This window comes from Octodon degus, unplaced genomic scaffold, assembly GCF_000260255.1.
Source record: "Octodon degus isolate 3935 unplaced genomic scaffold, OctDeg1.0 scaffold00039, whole genome shotgun sequence".
Taxonomy (NCBI): Eukaryota; Metazoa; Chordata; class Mammalia; order Rodentia; family Octodontidae; genus Octodon; species Octodon degus.
Genome location: NW_004524615.1, coordinates 11036453 through 11058322, shown reverse-complemented (window position 1 = coordinate 11058322; position 21870 = coordinate 11036453). Strand labels below are relative to the sequence as shown.

The 21870-nt window shown below is 41.4% G+C and overlaps 1 protein-coding gene across 1 annotated transcript in view; it reads right to left on the bottom strand.

Moving 5' to 3' along the window:
• Window positions 1-21870, bottom strand: part of Nalcn (sodium leak channel, non-selective) — a 357549-nt gene that overhangs the window by 45035 nt on the left and 290644 nt on the right. The window contains exons 17-23 of the mRNA XM_012514741.1: window positions 6494-6595; window positions 5991-6060; window positions 3305-3396; window positions 3103-3225; window positions 611-667; window positions 259-379; window positions 33-164 (exon numbers count right to left, since the gene is read on the bottom strand). Of these exons, the coding sequence (XP_012370195.1) occupies window positions 33-164; window positions 259-379; window positions 611-667; window positions 3103-3225; window positions 3305-3396; window positions 5991-6060; window positions 6494-6595 (697 nt within the window). The remainder of the gene's footprint in view (window positions 1-32; window positions 165-258; window positions 380-610; window positions 668-3102; window positions 3226-3304; window positions 3397-5990; window positions 6061-6493; window positions 6596-21870) is intronic.

Here is a 21870-nt window from a genome sequence, read left to right as displayed (position 1 = left end):
ATTTTATATTTAGGAAATAGCCAAAGACTTACAAGATAAATAAATATGTCCATTACTCCACCAAAGTCCCTGATGACAGCAGTTGGAGTGAAAAATAAGCCATCTGCCATAATCTTCAGATTAAGCTCAATGCTCATGAATATCACAAACACATACTCAGCAATCTGAAAAGGGCAAAAGGCAGGTCCATCAAGTGGGTGGGAAAACCACAGGCTAGTGTTTCCCACCTCGCTGGGCGCTGAGATTTCGTGGCAGTACCTGCAGAGTAGGTGCGTGCATGACTCTCCGGAAGGGTGACTCAAACGTCATGGAGATGCAGGAGCAGATGGTGACGATGATCATGACCCAGTCCAGGTAAGTGACCAGTCCCAGCAGATCGCTGCCAAAGACCAAGCACAGTTGAGGCCCTCAAGGCTCCAGGATGGAGCATGCCAGGAGTCAGAGATGGTGACTCCACCAACATGACTAGTGTTTTTAAAAATGAGTCCTAAGTTATCTATTTCATAGTACTATATTAAGAAAATAAAGAGGAATTTTTACATTTTTAGGTGGCATAAAACAGCACATGAATACTTCCAATGTGCGTGAAAAAAGAATTTATAGTGCTTACTAAAGTTGATGATACTTTGTGTTTTTCACAGCTCCTGTGACTGGGTCTGTTTTAGATCTGTAAAAGAGAATATGTATATGAAATTCTGCAAGGAAGCAGGCATGTGACAATTTGGCAATAAAGTACTTACAAACACTTCATCGGCCTAAAGTCCCCTTTATGTCCTTATATAATGCCCACTAAAAATATGGTAGCTATATGACTTTGGAAGGCAAAGGACATTAGATTAAAAAAGGAATAAAGAGAATTTATAGTTGATGGTTATGGAAATCATTCTAGTTCTCAAAATACTTCATTTTATGATTCAAGGCTCCATTTTAAAAATTCTTGATGTGGGTATTACAAAGTCAAATTTTGACTTCCATTTATAAAACACTCACTTAAAATCTTCACCTTCAAGGTTGTGCAAAGACATTCTTTGTGATTGTGCAGTTACATACTCCATCCATTAGAGTTCTGCCTGCATGTAGCTGTGGTCTTGCTGGATAATTTATATAGACTTTCCTCAAAGGCAGGCTTGTAATGTTCATTTTCAGGAAGGCTGTGTGCTTGCTAGGTGAAGCCCATAGTCTTTGCCTCTGTTCCCAATTAAAATAAGGTCTTCACCAGTGTATTGGGCTGACAAAAGCAGAATTACATTACACTAACTGAGGTGCAGAATTGGCAATTAGATGCTAACCTGGAGGCAGATAACAAGATAATTCAAGATGAAGAATCTGTGCTGACACTGATAAAATCATGTTCTAAATTGCCATCTTCTTCCTATACTTTGTGGAAACTCAGGGTAGTTTTTTAATGATTATCACTCAGGTGCTTTAGGTTGTATAGGCTGAGAACAGTACAAAGAGCCACAGAGCAGCCATGAGGAGAGAGCCACACACTAGTTGGGCGCCCTGCGCAAAGCCCTCAGCCTCTACAGACCCAGCAGTCCTTCTTGGTAGGAAGAGGGGGCTCACAGGATACCAAGTGGCCTTGGGGTCTCCTCCAGGCTGCGATGTTAAGAGAAGGAGATGGAGTCCTGGGTGGCCCCAGCCAACCATATTTATGTTCTCTTAATTCTAGAGGCAGGAGTCCCAGAGCAAGGTGTCGGAAGGGTTGCTTTCTTGGGGGGCTCTGAGAGCAGGATCTGTTCCAGGGTTGTCCCTTCACTTGTACATAGTTGTCCTGTCTGTCTGATTCCAAACCTCTGAACTTCCTCTTCTTATAAAGAAACTACTTATGCTGGATCCTGACTCACCCTGATGACCTCATTTATAGTTCATTATCTGTTTACAGCTAAGAATGTAGGAGGGTGTGGTGGCCCCCGCCTTAATTCTGTCACAGGGAGGCTGAGGGAGGAAAGTCACAGCAAGTTCAAGGCCAGCCTGGACTATATACATAGTGAATCTAAGGCCAGCCTGCATAGTGAGTGCTCAAAACAAAATGAAACAAACAAACAAACAAACAAAATAATGTATGGATCTGAGGTAGCAATTCAGCCAATAACAAGTTTTCCACAAAGAAAATCAATTTACTTAAAAGATGGCATCAAAGAGGATCCAATTATATAAAGGAAAAATGTGAAGTTTTATACTTTCCCAAGACTCTTAATATCTGCACAATATTAAACTTACACTTGAGGGCCAGCCAGATAGCTCAGTGGACTAAAGCACCTGCTTAGGCAGGCTCAGCAACTGGGTTTGGATCCACAGCGTACCATGCCGGCCCCGCCCCAGGAATCCAGGGAGACTGTGATTGAGACTGGGCATGGTGGTGCACGCCTGTAATCCCAGCACTTGGGAGGTTGAAAACAGGAAGATACTATGAGTCTGATCTGTGTAGTGGAACCCTTTAGACCCTATACTAAATACATTAAAAAAAAAAGTTACATTTGAAAAAATTCATTTCATCCATTGGTTGCCTGTAAAACTTGGTTGAGACATCCACAAATATGTGCTCATCCAGTTTATGTGACTGATACTGTCTTCCTTGTTCCTTCCACACTGGTGGGGCAGAGACATTGTGTGGTGGTGGCGGAGTCTTCTGGTAACAGTTGGGAGTGGGAGCCTTGGTCACCTTCCCTTCTACTTCATGTTATTGTATAATAGACCCACTGGGGTCCTTTGATCACCAAGAAACACAATTCTGCTACAAGAAATGCACAATGACATTTTCTATGTCACTTAGCCTCCCTTGGTTTTGGTATTTTCAAAAGAAAACATGGAATCCATACCACGGATAAGAACATATCAGGCATCCATGAAAATGCACAAGTAAAATTAGCCACTAAAGGGCTTTGTCAATGTGAGCTTTCTACAAACACGAGCTCTTCACAATCTTTATTTTCCCTTGGTCAGGTGCTCGGCAAAGCGGAGCAGCACGGTGCATAAGCCCACAGTTATTTGTGACCCCGTGAGGATGACAGGACTCATTTTCTCCCTGTAACCACTGCCCCCCCCCCCCAGCTGCTTGCTTGATTCAGGTCAAACGCCTGGTGGATGGAGCACACTTACGCATTGAAGCGAGCTCGGACCACCACCCTGCAGAAGTTCCTGAACCTGTGCTCCCGCCCAACTATGAAGAGCGGCTTGTCGAAGTAAGGATGGTTCTCTCTCAGCTCCTCCTCCTGGACTTTCCTGGAAAGTGACATTTACCAGAGTCAGGCTGGGTCTGCCATCCCAGCAGGTGAGCCACAGAGCCCTGAAGCCCCTGTACCTTTTCATTTCGGCTTGCTCCTTTTTCTCTTGGATCATCTTGATTTCACTGTCTTCTCTTTGTGCATTTCTGTACCTCACTGTATTGGAATGCTAGAAATAAGTGGAGAGGAGGCGTGTGACAATGGGAGACTTCCTGAAGGCTGGAATATCACTATTTCAAAACTTTGAAATTAATACATGTGTGTACAAGAAAGCATAGTGAAGGCATAGTGAAGGTTTAAATGAAAAATTATTATAGTAAAAGACACATTGCCATTGATTCCCCTCAAAGAACTCTGCTTTGTTTGAGCACATTTATCCCATCATTCCTGGGGCATTCAGAAGCCATTCTGGAAGTGCTTCTTCTCACGTGTCTTTATAAGACATGATCAAAAGTATGGCGAATGCTGCTGTCAAATGCCACCTGATAGAAAGGCAGGCTTACAGGACATTAGGGTGCATCTTCACCCACCTCACTCACTGGCCCTGGCCCCACGGTGCTCCTAACCCTTCCAAAACTCAAAACAGCCATAAAAGGTAAATGTTTTGAATCAATTCTGGACCCCAAGGCAGCCATGACATTGCAACTAAAGCCTCTCATGAAAGCGGTTTCCAAGCAGGATAGGACGTACATGTTTCATGTGAGATGGAATATTTTGAGGATTAATGACAATGTACTTTTTACTATTATAAAGTTTAAAAATCTAAATATCCACTTTTTATCAGATCTTGTATATGTAGCATATTTAGCTATAACAATAATAACAATATAACTATTACATATAGAATATGTAGCTATAACGATTACATGTATAATTAACTTATTCTTCCAGGGAGTGAAGGGCCACGATGCATGCAGGAGGAGCCCAAAGAGCAGGAATGAGCCCTAAGTGGCAGGCCTAGAGGGTGGGCGGGTTGCACAAGCCAGGACCTAGGCCTTACAGACTGCAGGATGAGGGGAAGACGTTTCCTATATAAAACCACAGACTTTAAAAGAAGCATTCCTCATGTCCACTTACCTATACTTTGCATCATTAGGAATATGTGAAAATGGTAACATGTTCTAATTTAAATGTCTCCGATTATGGCAGAAATTAAAAGGATGTTTTATGCAATCACCTGAACCCTACGACTTTTTGCTGTGGAGAAGATGGTGGATGGGTTTTGTTGCACACCTGTGTGGGCAATGTGCCTAGTTTGTGAGAAGGAAGTTCTGGAATTGATACCACTCAAGCTAGGCCTCTGCTGTCTGTATTTCAAGGCACATTGTCAAAGCCACGTTCCAATTTGACTCTTCACCGGATGGGAGATTCCCACCAAATCTTATGGAGGGATGGTGCACAGAGCAGATGTTGCCTATGAATTCTCACCTGCCAATTCTCTGTGGGCAACATCCCTGGCTCTAAAAGGTAAGAGTTCAAGCCTCCTCTTGGCCCTGGTCATACCTGTGCTAGCCAATTAGACAGAGCTCTGAATTTAAAAACCCTCACATGGAAACAGAGCCATGTGCCAGCCGTAACCTTGTGATCTCATCACCAACTTCTTGTTCTCATATTTGCCTGGAATGCTTAATACAAGACAGACAGCAGATTTGGGAGTGAAAGTAGATGTGGTACACTGGACACTGCAAGAAGTCATAGGAAATAGGAGACAAATGAAGAAAAGACCGAAGCCTGTGGCGTTGCCTCCTTTCATTAGCTCTTCTTTCCCAAGGGTCATTCTTAGTTCTGAACATTCAAGGCTGTTCTTGGCCCAGGTGCCCAGGTGCCCAGATTCAAGCTGAGGCCAACGTTCCACTCAGAGCCTCCTTAACTAACTCTTTCCTGGGGATTGTAGTGGGGCATAGCTGCAGGGTAGCCTGACCTTTGGCCTCTCAGCTTTTCCACAGGGCTTGCTCCTTAGCTTCACTTATGTCTCTGGGCTACTGGAGAGGGGTCTACACTGACTTTCAGATCTAAAAATCCTTGCCCCAAATCTCCGCCTATGATTTCTGTGCACCACTTTAACTTTACACAACAAAGCCAGTGTGTCACACAATGGAGAGCTGATGGAAAACTTAAAAAACTCACTGGGAAATTCCACTATTTCTTTACTCTCTTCTCTGCCTCCTTTTCTAGATTGTAAGCTCCAGGAGGGCAGTTGAGTCCACTTTGTGTTTTCCTTCTAGTTTCATCACTTCCAAGAAGACCCAGCACAGACGACATTTGGTAAGTAGCTCCCGAGTCAGCAAACAAATGCATAAATAACCTATCATCTGAAAAAATCCTTGGCATATTCTATGCAACTTTTGACAGAATTCTTCTAGAAAAAAAATCTATTTTCTCATATGCAAAGCCTTGAAATTATAAGTAGTGGAACTATATTCCAGAATATTTGGAACCTAGTAAATATTCAAGTGAAATGATGTGAATCATTCCCATAAAATGCTTTAAATTCTCTTAGCTTCAGTCAAATGAAACAGATACATGATATTTGTGTTACTCTTTAAAATAAGACATGCACTCTGCATTGTCCTAGTTAGCAGTCCCTTTTTAGTCCTGGCCTTGTAATTTATTTCCTGTGTTGTTTTCTGATTTCTTCTGTACAAAATGTTAAGGAAACGTGGCAAGATGATAGACAGACAGAGTATTGGAATCATCGAAGTAGACATCTAAATACTTCCATAACTATGTTCCATAAACCCAAAAGCATTGCTCATAACTTACATCTTGAGTCAAAGTTTCCAGAGACTTCCCCCTGCTGATCCTCTGGCTATTTGATCCGTGTCTCAGTGACCTAAAACAATCACAATCAACACATCTCAAGATCAAATTTGAACTTCTAAGCAATGACCATGATAAAAAAAAAAAAAAAGAAAAGAAAACAGTCTTTCTGATATAACCTCACAAACGTCTCACTTCTTTTTACCACCAAAGCTTATCATCTCTCCAAATACCTTTGATCCCACCGAACAAGATTTTAGAATTTTCCCTTCTGATCTTAAAAGTGAGAATTTGGCTATCACCAAGGAAAAAGACTTTGAAATATAGATGTTTTGAATCTTTGATTTGGCTTGTGAGTTTCATTGCTGTTATCACTGGTGAATAGAACTCAGCCCCTCACCTGAACCTGCCTCCACCCAGGGGGTGGGGAAGGCTTTGGACCCCCACATGTTCATGCACACTTCCTTCCCGTGGAGCTCTGAGGATCATCTTGCCTGCACGTTTACCTGCGCTCCTGGCGGATATGATGCTGTACGCTGAGGATCGACCTTTCTTTTGCTGGTTGCCCTTCAAATGATCCGCTCAGCATGCGCTGTCGGGTGCAGGCTCTGGGAAAAAAGGAGCCCCAGATAAATGCATGATTTGTACACACAGGATGAATAATACATAACTGCTCATTATGTTTATTAATTTTAAGAAAACACCAATGAAAAGGTAAAATAAAGCAAATGATGTATAAAGGAAAATACCCACAAGGCTCTGTGTCAAGAACACTCAAGCAGCAGAAGTTTCACAGATATAGGAAGAGCTGAAAAATAAATAGAAAACTTACCTCTTGCCCTTGTCCTTTCACCCCAGCCCCTAGTTACAAAAAATGAGAAGGCTTTCATCAGGGTTCTGTAAGGGCCCAGCCCAGCATGAGGCACAGGCAATCATGTTGCTGGCTTTACATTTAAACGAGGAGGTTTCTAATAGTTCTTAGAAAAAGATTTGTCCAGCCAGAGCCCTACAATAATGAAATGTATGTTCTAAAGATGTTTGGTGGAAATTTAGAACAACATGGAAGCTTAAAGTGAGAGGCAAAAATGGGTTGTAAAACAAAGTAACTAAACCTGGAATTATGCACAACAATGTGACTATACTTAACACTCCTCAAATGCACGCTTAGAAATGGTGAACATGGTAAATTGTATGTTGTATGTTTAATAGAAATGATAAAAAAAAAAAAAGCTGGAGTCGTTAACTAGAAAAAAAAATTCAACTGAAAGCCCAAGGCTACCTGGTAACTAGTTCCCACTTTCTCTAGAGTCTCAAAAGCATGAAGACTTTTAAAGACACGTTCACCTTAGAATACAATTGTGATGATGTTAATTTCAGATTTATTAATGTATGAAAACAGCTGGGTTCCCCAACACCCATGGGGAGAAAGGTTTTGGTGAGAAAATAAAACTTCCTTTCTGGAAATTTCTCTCTAATAGAGAATGACTGGAATTCCCATGAGGTAGGACTCCAGTGGAAGGGTACTCACACCAGGGCTGAACAGACCTATGTGTCAGGTGTGCTGTTTCCACTTGGTGGTAACTTTGGGACTCAGTTTCCTTAGGGTAAAATTAGAGGAAGGACATGATGTTGAAGGTAACTCACAGACTTCACAGGCAATGGTTTTATGAGGTGCAAAACTTAGAACTTCACATTTGCCCAACAACTCAACCCAGATACTTCAACCAATGCCTTCCACCCAGGACAAGTGCATGAATGTCATAAAATGCACTATGAGCATGGCTTGAAATTGTTAGTAACTGTCAGAGAGTTAAGATCTTTGAGAAAAGACCTTGTATCTTTTCTATCTACCGTACTGAAAATAGCCGGCTTATGCTACCATGTATATATTTAAGTTCTTAACCCTCTTGATGAGGATGAAGATAGTTGTGGACAATAGCCATGCAATCTGGGATTTAATAAGTGTCAATGCACTACTGGAAATAAAGACTAACAATCATTATTCTTGTTTACTAAGCATTAGGGACCCTTTTAAGATAAAAGTCTAAGTCAACATTTCATGAAACTCTGGATTTATGATAGTGGAAGAGGAAGATTTGCTTATTTCTAGGCCTAGAATGATATTGTGTATGAAGATGCATTTGTTAAGTTCTGATGGGTTGACAAAAATAAAGCATCATTTCATACTATGTGTTCTTAGGGGTTTTAGTTTGGAAAAATTTGAAAAATATGGAATCATTTTGAGAGAAACTACTTGGAGTAACATTATAGCCGAGATACCTAGATTCTTGTCACCTGCATAAACTTGCAAGACTTAACCTTTAGCCATATCTTAGTAATTATCATTGTTTTGATTATAAGCTTTTCCCCAAGTAGTTGGGACAAGCACATTTTAAATACAAAGCACATATGTGTTTAGAATAACACTCGTTTGAGGGTGGGGGCCTGCTTTGCTGGACGAAGAAGCATTTAACTGACTTTCAGTTCAGCTGGGCATTCTTCTTGGGGAACAGTCAGTACCTAGGGATTACTGGGCCTAAGAGAGCCAACGTGATGTGGCCCGGGGGCCTCTGGGAAGGGAAGCCCTGCTATCCCTTTGATCTAATGGAAGGGCAATTTCCATGGAGACCACGGCTATTGGCAAGATTACCCCTTTCCCTAACTCCTCTCTTTCCCCAACTCCTCTTCCTAGATGAGTCACTGAAGTGATGGTGAGAAATTTACCCATTTTCTTCTCCCTGCTGGATCTAGAGTGCTGAGAAAACAATATGAAAGGGGGCTGGAATTTCAACATGCATGCTAATCGCACAGTATGTGTTCTCTGGATGATTCACTTTTTGCTGTTGGAAGTGCTGGTTTTTAACTCTATCCTGCAATCAGAAACATGTGCGTCATCAGACTAAAACAGCCAGCTCCTTAGGTAATGATAGTCATTCCCTACGCCCTTTCCTTTCCTTTCCTAACGCTTTCTTCTATGCTCACACTGCTGTTTACCAGGATGATTTTTTTTCTTCCCTTTCTTTTTCTTTCCTTTCTTCTCTTCTCCTCCCATCCCACTTCTTTTTTTATTCTTTTTGTAGGGGACATCTTTTTTGGAGGGACTGAACATACAGCCTTCACATGAGCTACCCCCTTGAGCCTTCTATCCCTTTTTATATTTATGTTTATATTTTTATATTTTTGATACAGGGTCTTGCTATGCAGTTCAGACTCCTAGTGAACTTCCTGTCTCAGCCTCCCCAGTGTGGCGATTATAGGTATGCACCACTACACCTGGTTTCAGGACTGGCATGACATGCAGTAGCTGGGATCAAACTCAGAACCTTGTGCTTGCCAGGCAGGAGCTAAGACTACCAAGTTATGTTCCAGCCCAATCCCTTTTTATTTTGAAACAGGGTCTCTCTATGTTACGAAGTCGTCCAGGCTGGGCTCAAGTTTGTGATCTGCTTGAGCATGTGCTCAATGATGCCTGCCCTGTTTAGAAGGATTTCCCACTGTATAAAAACAAGTGAGACTGAGAGGTTCATTTCACTTTGGACCTTTTCATTAATCGCAGTCTAAAACTTGACTCCTAATTCCTTTTTTTTTTTTTTTTTTGGTGGAAAAGGGGATTGAACTCAGGCCCTGCGCTTGCCAGGGAAGTGCTTATTCCACTGAGCCATCTCCCTGGCCCCTGCAGTCTAAAACTTGTAACCAGTCAGAATAGAGCGCTTTCAGAGAGTTCAGTGGGAACCTATGTCAGTCAAAGACTCAAAGAACTTCAGTGGGAAGAGTGGCCAGAGGCTTTGTGTGCCCTGAGACGTGCTGCCCACCCACCTCCAAAGGGACCCATGTGATCTGAGGACAGAGGAGACCATCAGGCCCCCTGGATCCCTCTCTCCAGCCTTCATGTGGGGAGTCGCCATTGGCACCCTAGGCTATGGCTCTGGGTACAACTGTCCCTGACTCCCTCTTATGACATGCCTGGCCCTGCCCACAGCACCTTCCCCACATCTGTGCAAAATCAAAGGTGAAGACTTTCCATCTTCTTTTGTCCAACTCTTCTTGAGTCTGTTCTTGGACCCAGTGCTCCGATATGGCATTCTTTCTATTGTAGCTTCTGAGCTAACAAAATCCTCGGGGAATTCTGGGGTTTCCTAGCTGAAAACTGAAGATTTTATTCCTTTTGTAAAAACTGCTGGCCAGGAGTGGTGGCACACACCTGGAATCCGAGCACTGCAGAGGCCAAGGCAGGAGGATCATTTCAAGCTTGAGGCTAGCCTGGGCTACAAAGTGAACTCCAGGCCAGCCTTTGCACAGTGAGACCCTGTCTCAAAAGACTATAATAATAATAATAATTTTAAAAACCTGCTAAATAAACATTTGAGTAAAGACAATGGGACTAGGTGCATTAGTAAGGAAATGCCTTTGAAGGTTTCTGCAAGCTTTCTTTTCCCTCTAAGCACCATAGAGGGATATTATTAAAACCAAAAAGCAAAATGTCCTTCTAGACAGTGTCTGATGTAGTTAATAGCCAGTCTACTTAGCTAGGATAGTTTTCCTACAAAACATGATGTTATAGGTAAACAGATTTCTAGAGATCTGTCAGTTCATCTAGAACATGTAGAAAATCTAACTTCCATTACCAGGAGACCAAGACAAACCTGGGTTCTCCTTGAAGAGGAAAGGACCTCAGATGAGAAGAGGAAGTATGGCCTGCATTAGGGAGGAAGGGAGTGGGAAGGAGACTGTGTCCCCAGGACACTTAGACATGGGGACAAGTGGAAAGATGCCATGTCAGCACACTTCTACACACTTACCAAATGGCCTCACACCTGAGCCGCTGTCAAAGTCTGTTTGTGTAAATTATTGTGCTAGTTGGGAAGATAGTAATGTAGGTAAAAAGCCATTTACTTTCATTGTAAATGGTCACGTTTATTAAGAGGTTACATACAATCTAATGTGTGTGCCAAGGCTTATATAAAAACATGCTACATTTTTTATTTTTGAAACATAAACACAGCCTTATTATATACAAGGTGGTACAGTAATTAAAAAAATAGCCTACTAAATAGTGTTTTGATATGTGTAATTACAAACTTTAATATAAATGGATATAAGTGGATTCTGATGTATGATAGAAAGTGAGACTATGGTATTTTTCACCTGAGTGTTTTACCTGTATCAAAGTACAAAAAACCCGCTATGTTTGCGTGTCATGTCCCAGCAGTATGCTATTAAGCAGACTTACTTATAGAAGCATACGCATTGTATTTTTATCGGTTGTTTCCCTTTCTGGGTTGGGAATTCTCCAGGGACCACTTTATAATTCATATTATAGGGGATGGTGGCCCTTGAGGGGTTAATCTTGTCCTAAGCCAAAGCTCTAACTGAGCAGCCAAATCACCTTCGAAATAGGAACAACTGAGGCAGAATCAACTCATTGTGACCCTACCTGTAAAGTTTTAGTGATAGGAGGACACCTGTGTAATCCTGCCTAAATTACCCTGATCCTTCATTGCTTCCCAAGCCTTGTTAACTAACACAAAGAGATAAGGGAAGAAGCAGAGCTAATTGAAGGAAGAAGAGTCAACCTATATGTTGTCATCAGTTCCCATGCCTGGCCCATTACCTGTTCTAGTGACAGCCTGCCAAACCTTACAAGGGCAGGCCCAGCATTCCTTTATGGTCACCCTGGCAACTGGGGAAAGTAAAAAAGCAAAAGAGAAATAAGGAATTGGGCCGAGCGTGATTCCATTTCAATCTGTATGGGTCCCGTGCTTGATAGCCTGCAATAAAGACTTTGTTATTCTTAAAATACAGTCTCCCATGAATATAATCCCACTGCTTCAATATTCATAAGCCTAGGAAATTCAGATCCTGGACTCCAGCTGCTGATGAACAGAATATGGAAGAGAAAAGGTGGAGGTGAGTGAGTCAGGAGAGTGGGGGAAGGGAGGGATGGGATGGGCCCTGATGTATAGGACTCATAGCTCAAAGCAGCCCAGAAGGCTTGCAGTTTTATACCCAGCAGTGCAGTTGCCAATAGCAAAGCAATGTCCTGCCTTTGTCTAAAACCTAGTGCCTAAGAACTGAGAAACCAAATGCTTTGAACCACACATTTCTGACCTCAGCGTAGTTGTGGGACCTTAAGCAAGTGACACAGTGTGTTCTTGGAACCTTTCTTCCTCATAGCAGAGTGTGGAGACAAGGGAACCTTTCTCACTAGCTTCACAGGAAATAGGAGGAAACAAAGATTATAAACTTGCATGTGCTTTGGAAACATCATTGCTTCATTTGGTTGCTTTAATTTCCTTCTCTGCTGGTTTCTGGAGCCAACAGAAACCAATTACATAGTTGGTTTCACCATGTAATTCAGGGTGGTCTTGAGCCAAACATGAAGCATAGGTTGGCCTTGAACTCATGGTGTTCCTCCTGCCTCAGTCTCCAGGGAGCTGAGATTACAGGCGTGTGCCACCACACCTTGATAGTTGCTATTATTTGTGTCCTATCATGTCCCTTGTTGCGGTTGATATTAAAATAGTCTAGAGAACACCGAGGAGGACTGCACAGTAGGCTTAACAAAAGGTGGTATCAGACTCAAGCGTTTTAGGCTTTCTCATTAATGGTGTCCACTGTTAGGGACAGGAGCTGTGGCCTCAAACCTGGTCTCTTCTCCTCTGCTCTTAATACATGTGTTATAGAATTACCCCAAGCCAAGTGTTCTCTGAGATTGCTACAGTGTTAAGCACACTTCTGAGCCATCCCAGGATCTCCACTTCCTGGTTTCTATGTTCTTGTGTAGCGTCCTTTAGTGATCTGCTTGTAAGGAATGAGGCCAATGGCCATCAGACACGTTACAATGCATTGTGATGTGCGTCTTCCTGGTTCTCTCTGTCTCGCTCTCTTGCTGCTGTGTTGTGCAGGGCCCCGTGAACAGCTCCACTGGATAGCGCATGGAGAGTAGTCTCCACTGAAAAATCTGAAGACTTCTTCATTTTCCCTCCCATGAGGAACTGGATTCTGCTAGCAGTCACAGGGGTGACCTAGGAAGTAGATGCTGCTGTCAAGTCCATGTGAGGGGAGCTTTGTGGGAGATCAAAGGCTAGAGAACAGCTGTGCTTCAGCCAGGGGCCTGACAGAAACCGGCATAGAAAATTTGGTGTGAAAAAGTCACATAAGAGCTGAGTCATTTTGTTATAGGTAATAAATGCAGGTATCGCTGCTACCTTCTACCTTTATTGCTCCTCCTGAAGGTTGGGATGGCTTCTAACATCCTCTTGGTCCTTCTCTAGTCTCCTTTTCAGTCTCTCCTAGCAGGGACATCAATGTTTCCACGCTATCCTCCATTGGTGTTTTGGTTGCTTACATATACTATGCCCTGAAGAGTTCTAAGAGAGCAAAGGTTTATGTTTAAAGCTTCCCACTCTTACTTCCCAGCTCTTGTGCCCAGGTAGGTGCTCAGTAAATATTTTCTGAATGAATTAAATTCAAAATGCTGTGAAAAATCAAATATTTTCTTTTTTTTTATCATTTCACGCTTAGGAAATATGAAAATAACCAACAAAACAATGTGTTTTAAAAAGGGGAAAGTTAACTAATCTTAATTTTATCTCCAGTTAAAACATTACATCACTCAAGAGTAACAGGTAGGCAAGATAACTCAGCAGACTAATCTCCTGCTTAGGCAAGCATAGGGACTGGGGTTCGATCCCTGGCACCACATGCCATGCTGGGCCTGTCCCCTGGGCACACTGAGCTGGCCACATAGACTGGTCATGGTGGTGCATGCCTGTAATCCCAATGCTGGGGAGGCTGAAAACAGGAGGAAGACTATAAGTCTGAGCTGTGTAGTGAGACCCTGTATCAAATATATAAAAATAAAAAAGAGTAACAGGTTGCACACCTATAATACATCAGACTCAAAATAATGAAACAAATAAGACATTGCCTCCTGCAACTAGGAACTTCGTTGATCCTTCTGCGTTATATGTGGGAGCTGTTAGAGGGACCTGAAAGCCGACATGAAGCTGAACTCATTTCAATTTTCTTAGTCAGAGATTTGACCCATCACTGAAAACATGGTCTCCGTAGATAGCATATGGCAGGATTCTGCTGACAAACTGAAATTATAACTCACTCAGGAAGGGGAGATTATTATTATTTTATCTGACAGAGGAAGTCACACATCATTGAAATCATTTGCCATAGACCTACCCAGGAGAAATAATTCAATGTTCAATTAAATTATATTTTGAGGGCTGGCCAGATAACTCAGAGGACCAAAGCACCTGTTTAGGCGGAGCACAGTGACTGTGGTTCGATCCTGGGGCACACTGAGATGGTGAATGAGACTGGGCATGGTGACACGTGCCTGTAATTGCAGCACTTGGGAGGCTGAAAACAGGAACATCACTATGAGTTCGATCTGTGTAGTGAGACCCTGTAGACCTTGTCTTAAATACAGAAAAAAAAATTTATATTTTGCCACTGCACATGTTTCATTAGGCTTTGGGTGTTTTGGGGCTCATATAAGGGCAACAGAAGTATTTTCAGGAAGAACGTGTTCATTTAGTTGATGCACAGAGAGGAAGCAAAGCTAATGGTTTTGGAAGAAAATGCATGCCCTGAGTTTTGTGGATATTCTCGCTTTCCCCCCAGAGCCAAGGTTTTCAGTCTGTTCCCTACATCTCTTCAGGATGAGGGGCCAGAAGGCCTGTTTCTTAGAAACTCCATCTAGTGGCTGCATTTTATTTATTTATTTATTTATTTTATTATTTTATTATTATTTTTTATTTTAAACTCTGCCTACTTGGTCTCTGGAAGTGGGAGGCACAGGGCTTCAAGTGTCTGGTGAAACATAATGAAGTCTTTTGTCTTGTCTGAGTGAGGAAATTCTCCATTATGCAGGCATATGTAATCCCTTTATTCTCATCCCCTGGAGGAGAATTACAGGGCAGCGTTCTCCTTTTCCCAGTTGGGGTTAATGTTATCCCCCTCCTCTACCTTGGAAAGTAAAACAAGATGAGGACCCCTGATGCTGATTCGAATGTGGGAATATTCTTCAGCAAACACACATTCCCAGTTGCAAAAATATTACCCCTGGTTTCTTGCCAAGTCTTTGAAAAGAAAAAAAAAACATGTGAAAGATTGATTGATTCTTTTCTTCCCTTCCCTCCCTGCATTGCCTTTGTGCTGTGGAATTTCAATTGCCCCTTATATGACATATATATGTCTTTATGGAGTTTGGGGGAAGAGAGTCATGTTTTAAGAAATAGGCTCTATTTTTCTTGACAATTCTCCATCTAAAATATTTTTAAATTGGCCCAAAGATGATGGTTATAAGACAGATTTCTGGAGCTTTATTATCCTTTAAAAGCCACTAGTTGTTCGCAGACACAGTAGCAAGGGGGCCTCTGTGTCTTTCTTTGTCTCCATATCTTCCTTCTTAATGTCCCAGAATAAGGGAGAGGAAAAACCTGCATGTTCTATAACGAAAGAGAGGACGGTGTATCTTCAAATTATTCTCACTCATCAAAGGAGAGTTAGATTCCACGATTGCATCCGGCATTAAATGTAATCACCATTAAAGGAAGCACAGTGTAACTCGGCGGAACACGGCATTATTTAGCGAATTTACTCAAATCTTGAGCTCCACAAGGTAATATTAGTTAATGTGATATAACCACATCAGCGGACAAAAGGATAATAGTCCTTCACTGGGAATTATGTAAAGCTATGGCGGGGAAAGGGCGTAAGAGAATAGACAATGAGTATTTCCTGGAAATGGGTCTTATCTGATACACTGGAGTGACAATGTGGTCACCTAAGGTAGAGACAAGGAAGGTGCTAAAGGGTGAGCCCCTGGCTAATGGCCTCTTATTGAGAGAGGGAAAATGCTGCTTTAATATATATATATATATATCAATACCCCATTCCTTTTTGAATCAGCCCAGTCTGGAGTAAATGCATATAGATGTTTAATAGTGACAGGTTGGTCCTTCCAAATCTTGTATTATTCACAAAATGTTTTCATCTACAAATATGTAGATATAAGGATGACCGGGATCTCATGGTAGGTTGAAAATAAACCTTAAATATCATTACCTTATGCATGTGTAATAAACAAAAAAAGAAAATTAACTCAAAGGAAACCTATGCTTTTGGTGCACCTACTAAAATTTAGCAAATAAAGTGTCTAAAAACCTCTACTATTAATCAGGCTTTGCTTCTAGTAACACCACTGCTGAAACATGTGTATTACAATGAAAAGATTGCAATGATTTAGAAAAATGTGCATTAGAAGGCAAAGATTGAATTTGTCACTATAATAAAAGTGAAAATTTTCAAATGTTGCAAAAATTGTACTAATCAAAATTTCTACAGATACATATTTTTCTGCATTACATATTACTTTACACTCTAATGATAAAATAGTAACAGCAAGCTCTTGCTAAAATATCTTCCCACATACATAGTTTTGCCTTTTTCAGAATGCCAAAGAATTAGACCCATTCATTAGGTAGCCTTTTCAGATTTACTTCTTTCTCTAAAAATATGCATTTGTTGTTTCTTCTCTATTTTTTACGGCTTGACAGATCATTCGTATTAGTGGTGAATAATCTTCTATCAGCCAGATGTATCACAATTTATTTATCTACTCACTTACTGAAGGACATCTTGGTTGCTTTAGCTGTAGGAAATTATAAATTAAGTTGCTATAAACATCTGTGCATGTCGGTGGAGATACATACCTGTGGATGTCCATTTGCGTATGAGTTTTGACTAATGTAGACTCTGGACTCTGGATGTCAATGATGTCTGAGTGTAGGTCTACGACCTACAGCAAATACACCACTCTTGGGGGAAATGTTGATAGTAGGAAGAGTGTGTGTGTGTGTGTGTGTGTGTGTGTGTGGCAGTGGGGCCTGAGCAACACACGGGAAATCTCTGTACCTTCACTAAATTTTGTGATAAATCGAAAGCTACCCTAAAAAAGAAACTCTTTTAAAGTGCTTTATTTCCTTTGATGATAAAATTCAATAGTAGGTCTCCTGCTACATAGCACTAGCACAATAATACATAAATCATATATTATTGTCATAAAATATAAAATATTTTGTTTCCACAAATGGGATACTAGCTCAGAAGCCATCTATAGAGCACATTTCAGGTAATTTCTAGTAGTCCCTCCATGCCAAGGTGTATATTTTAAGACCCCCACCCCCACCCCGCCACTTGGCACCTAAATTTCCAGATAGCACAAACCTATCTATGCTATCTTTTCCTGTGTATGCTTTACATTCCTATATAGTCTGAAGTATTGCTACACAGCACCAGAGTAAATCTCTCCTTCCATGGTTGATGGCCTGGGGTTTCCCTTCGATCACTACTCTTGTGCTTTGGGACTATTATTAAGTGAAATGGACATTTCTTGAACATATATCAAACAGTTGGTCTACTCAGCAACTGAGATAGACAGCTACTAAATAACTACCCAGTAGGTAGCATATACAACATGGATACAATGGACAAAAAGATGATTCCCAACACAGGCCAGATGGAGCAGGCTGCTGATAGTATTCATTATTCTTCTCAGGGCAGCATACAATTAAAAAGTTATGAATAAATCATTCTAGAACTTTCCCCTTAAAATTTTTGGACTATAGTTGACCATGGGTAACTGACATACAGAAAATAAAAAACTCTGGATAAGGGGCAGTAGTATAGCTGTATTTTGAAATCTTTTTTTTTTTTTTTTTGTATTTTAGGAAAGGGTCTGTAGGGTGTTCAGGGTCTCACTACTGGATCAGATTAGTAGTGATTCACCTGTTTACAGCTTCCCAAGAGCATGCACCACTAAGCCTAGTCTCAATTGCTGTCTCAGTGCACCCCAGGGGCGGGGCCAGCATGGCAGGCCTGAGGATTGAACCCCCAGTCCCTGTTCCTGCTTGCAGGAGCTTTAATCCGCTGAGCTATTTGACTGGTCCCTTGAAATTTTACTATTTTGTGTTTTATAAAAATGCATAGACCCAGGTCTTGTTGGCCTCTAAATACTTTTTGTTGTCTTTATCTCCAAGTCATCTTTTCAAGTAATGTGCAAGTGTCAGAGAAATCAGACAATGACTAAGCACCTTTAACAGAACCACAAAGATAAATATTTGTGATATTAATTCCTAATGCTCAGTTTTCTGGAAACTTTGGGGGTTTTGGGCAAATGTGGGCCACCTAATGCTGCTGCTCTCTCAGGCAAGTGACCCAGATCTGGGCTTCAACAGCCTCTGTCCTCTTCCCTTGTAAGCATGGGGGTCCTTGCAAGCCCTTTCCTTCTCCCACAGCTGGAGATGTATTTCTGGAGCACTTAGGTCTTCTCAGGACTCTAAAGTTGGGAGTTGAGGATATCTGCCTCAGTTGGCAGGAGGGTAGAGCTACAGAGAAAGAACAGGATCTCATCCAGAGTTGCTGGATGGCTGGGCTCACCAGTGGGAAAAGAATTTTAAAAGGAGAACTGAATGTACCAAATGGAAAAAGCAAAAAGGATAAAATGCCTGGGACGTAGAGCATGATACAGAAGTCTTTCTTGAATGAATGGATGGATGGATGGATGGATGGATGGATGGATGGTTGGATGTTTTGAAGCACTTCTTTCAGGAAAAACAATTTTTATTTGTGTTCAATGAAAATGATTCTCTTGGGGGCCGGGGGAGATGGCTCAGTAGAATAAGTGCTTCCCTGGCAAGTGCAAGGGCCTGAGTTCAATCCGTGGTTCCGCAAAAAAAAAAAAAAAAGAAAAAAAAAAAAAAAAAAAAAAAAAGATTCTCTTAAAGTGATAAGCAAGAGACAAAATAACTCTACACATTTCATTAAATATGCTTAGTGGTAGAACTCCACTAAAATTATACACTACACTTTTAAAAACTATTATAGTAAGTGTAGGACAGAGAAAGATATGGCATGCATCAAACTATCAGAATGCAAATACCACGGGGACTGAGTATCCAACAAGGTCCTGAGGGTGCTGTTCTAGCTAGTGATGTTCTGTGGCAACCCACAGAAGGATGGTTCTAAAATAATGCACCATGCTTAATTATTTTATTGTTGACCTTTCTGTATTCACATAGCCTGGCAGGAATGAGAATGCATTTTGTTCCATTTCAGGGATTCTGACAAGAGGAGCTCTCAGCAGCGGTGGTGGTGCTTTGGAAGTTACGTTGCTATTTGTTTCTGATGTTGTTGGAGGCAGAGAAAAGGTCACTGGCTTTTGAAAGGAATTTTTCTTCAGTAGAACTGCACAGTGGATGTAAGTCAGAACAGCAGTGAATTTAATAGCCGCCGTAGATTTTATAATTTAGGTAGTGGGACATCCTGTCTCTCAAAGTGCTTTCCAGATAAATCTTAGAAGAAACAACACAGAGGCTCCTCTGTCCAGGGGAAACCCCAGCCTTGCAGCCTGGGCCAGCATGCTCAAGTTCCATACAAATAGACCACATTTTTCTCATCCAAGTATTCTCAGCCAGATCCAGAAATTCACGCCCATATCTCAAAACAGCAATTAGTTTTCTTTAAAAAAAAATCTAGTAAGTATAAGGGCACAAATTAAAGATAACTCTGTGTGTGTGTGTGTGTGTGTGTGTGTGTGTGTGTGTGTGTACAGAAATGCGTGACTCTACCAGAGTAACAGCCTCAGGTACAGTGCTCTTTCTCACTGAGATTTTTTCCTCCATGAACTAGAATTTGCTGACCATGGTGATATGTATTGATGCTTTTTGCTGGAATAATATGGGTTCTATTTCAAGTGGAAGACAGATATTCATAGGGGTGAGTCCTCTGACAACTGAGAGCACCAGCAGCCCCACAGCTGAATTATCAGGACTGCGAAGCAAGATAAGTCATGGTGATGTTAGTTCATGCTCTCCATCCAACACTTACCTGAACTTTAGACCATTAGGCTAGGCCCTTCTTCTAGACAATAGTTCATTCAACTTATCCAGCCAGCCTCCTAAAAAGCATTGGTATTCTTCAAAATTCCTGCCAAGACTGCCTACTGGGTTGATAATACCCCAAACACCTTTTTTTTTTTTTACAATGTATTTGGGACAGGGTCCACAGGGTCTCACTACATAGACTGGACTCAGTAGTGATTCTCCTGTTTTCAGCCTCCTAAGAGCTGGGATTACAGATGTGTGACACCCTGCACAGTCTCAATCATGGTCTCAGCATGCCCTGTGGGCAAGTCCAACATGGCAGGCTGGGTACCAAACCCTGGCTGCTGAGTCTGCCTAAGCAGGTGCTTTAATCTGCTGAGGTATTTGGCTGGTTTTGAGTTATATTTATTTTTTAAAGGTGACACATGGTTAAAAGTTTGAAAAGCACAAACTTTTCAGAAATCAATCAAATCAAGAAGGAAGGAAAGTAGAAAATGGAAGGTCAAAGCCCCTCTTACTCACTGATGGCTGAAATGTTGGACTCAAGGGGACAGAAAGTAGCAGAGAGATATAGGGGTACCCCCTATCCCAAAGTGGTAGCTGTTGCTCATTGAGGGTGGGCACCTGTTTCCTGGTGTGTCCACACTCTTATGGCAACAGTCTTGCCAGTATCAACCAGATCTTCAACTTGACCACAGTTACAGCAAACATTAAGTCCTAATGAATTTCCATTGCCCTTCCTGTCTTGGCAGATCATGGAGAATGTTGAACTGGCCATCTCCCTCCCTGAAGGAAATACTAAAATTAACTTTGACCCATCAACAGGTTTTTTGGACAAACTTGCAGGAAAGTATTCAGCATAGAGGCAGATGAGAAAACTGCAAGATAAGTTCACTGTCTGCATCACACGGGAGCTGAGCCTGGGCCAGGCCAGGGTTCTGTGTTAGAGTGGAGTCTTTGCTCTCCAAACCATAGTGTTTTCTTATGCTCGGGCTTGAATGTAGGGCCTTGCACTTGCCAGGCAAGTGTTCTGCTGCTGAGCTATCGCTCTGGCCCAACTTACCCTTTAATTTAGGTACCAGCAAAGATCATGCTAGGGAGCGCCTCTCATTTTGTAGTTTGCTGGACTGCAGTAAATATGACAGCCCCAAAACTACTCAATTGTTTGGAAGCATGAAGGAGTCCATGTTTCCTAAAAGTCTTGCACTTTTTTTCCTCAGGTACACCATAAAGTTTTATTACCAAAAATCCACTGATCTTCTATATGTTAAAGTTGATGATTAAAACTATTCCTTGCCACACCATTTCTCACACTATGGTGTATGTGTTACACTGCGAAAGTAGTTTTCCATATCATATACACTTGGCTTAATTTTCTCATTACAGTTTTCCATATTACAGTAATATGCTGTCTAGGCAAATGCTTTCATGACCATGCCTGTAAGGAATTCAGCAGCAGACAGTCAAACTCCTGCTTAACACAAGCTTGGAGGGCGTTTCCTCACATGAAGGGCCAGTTTGCTTTGCTGGGCCCTCCCCCTGCTCTTCCACTAGCTTTTCTGCCACATATGTCAACTTAACACATGCAGCAGTAGATGGAATTCCAAACACTCACGCATTTCACACTGATCACATTACTCTGTAGCTGATAGCTCTGTGTGCTCATATGGACCATTTTAATAGCATGCAGCCTGACATTCGTAAATGGGTAGCTTAATTTTCCTTATTAACACTTCATTTCAAGGTATATTTTAGAAAGAAACATAACAATTATGTTTTAATAAACATTCCAAGACAGGCATGCTTTTAGTTCTAATGATTTTTCATAAATGTATTAATAGATTGATAAATCCTGATCACTTTAACATAATCAACTTTTAAATTATTACTTGCTACATTCTTTGTTATACAGGTCTTGCTTTATCTTGGTCTTAACCATCTAGTAGAAATGTATAAAAATGAAGTATAAAAAGTAAAGC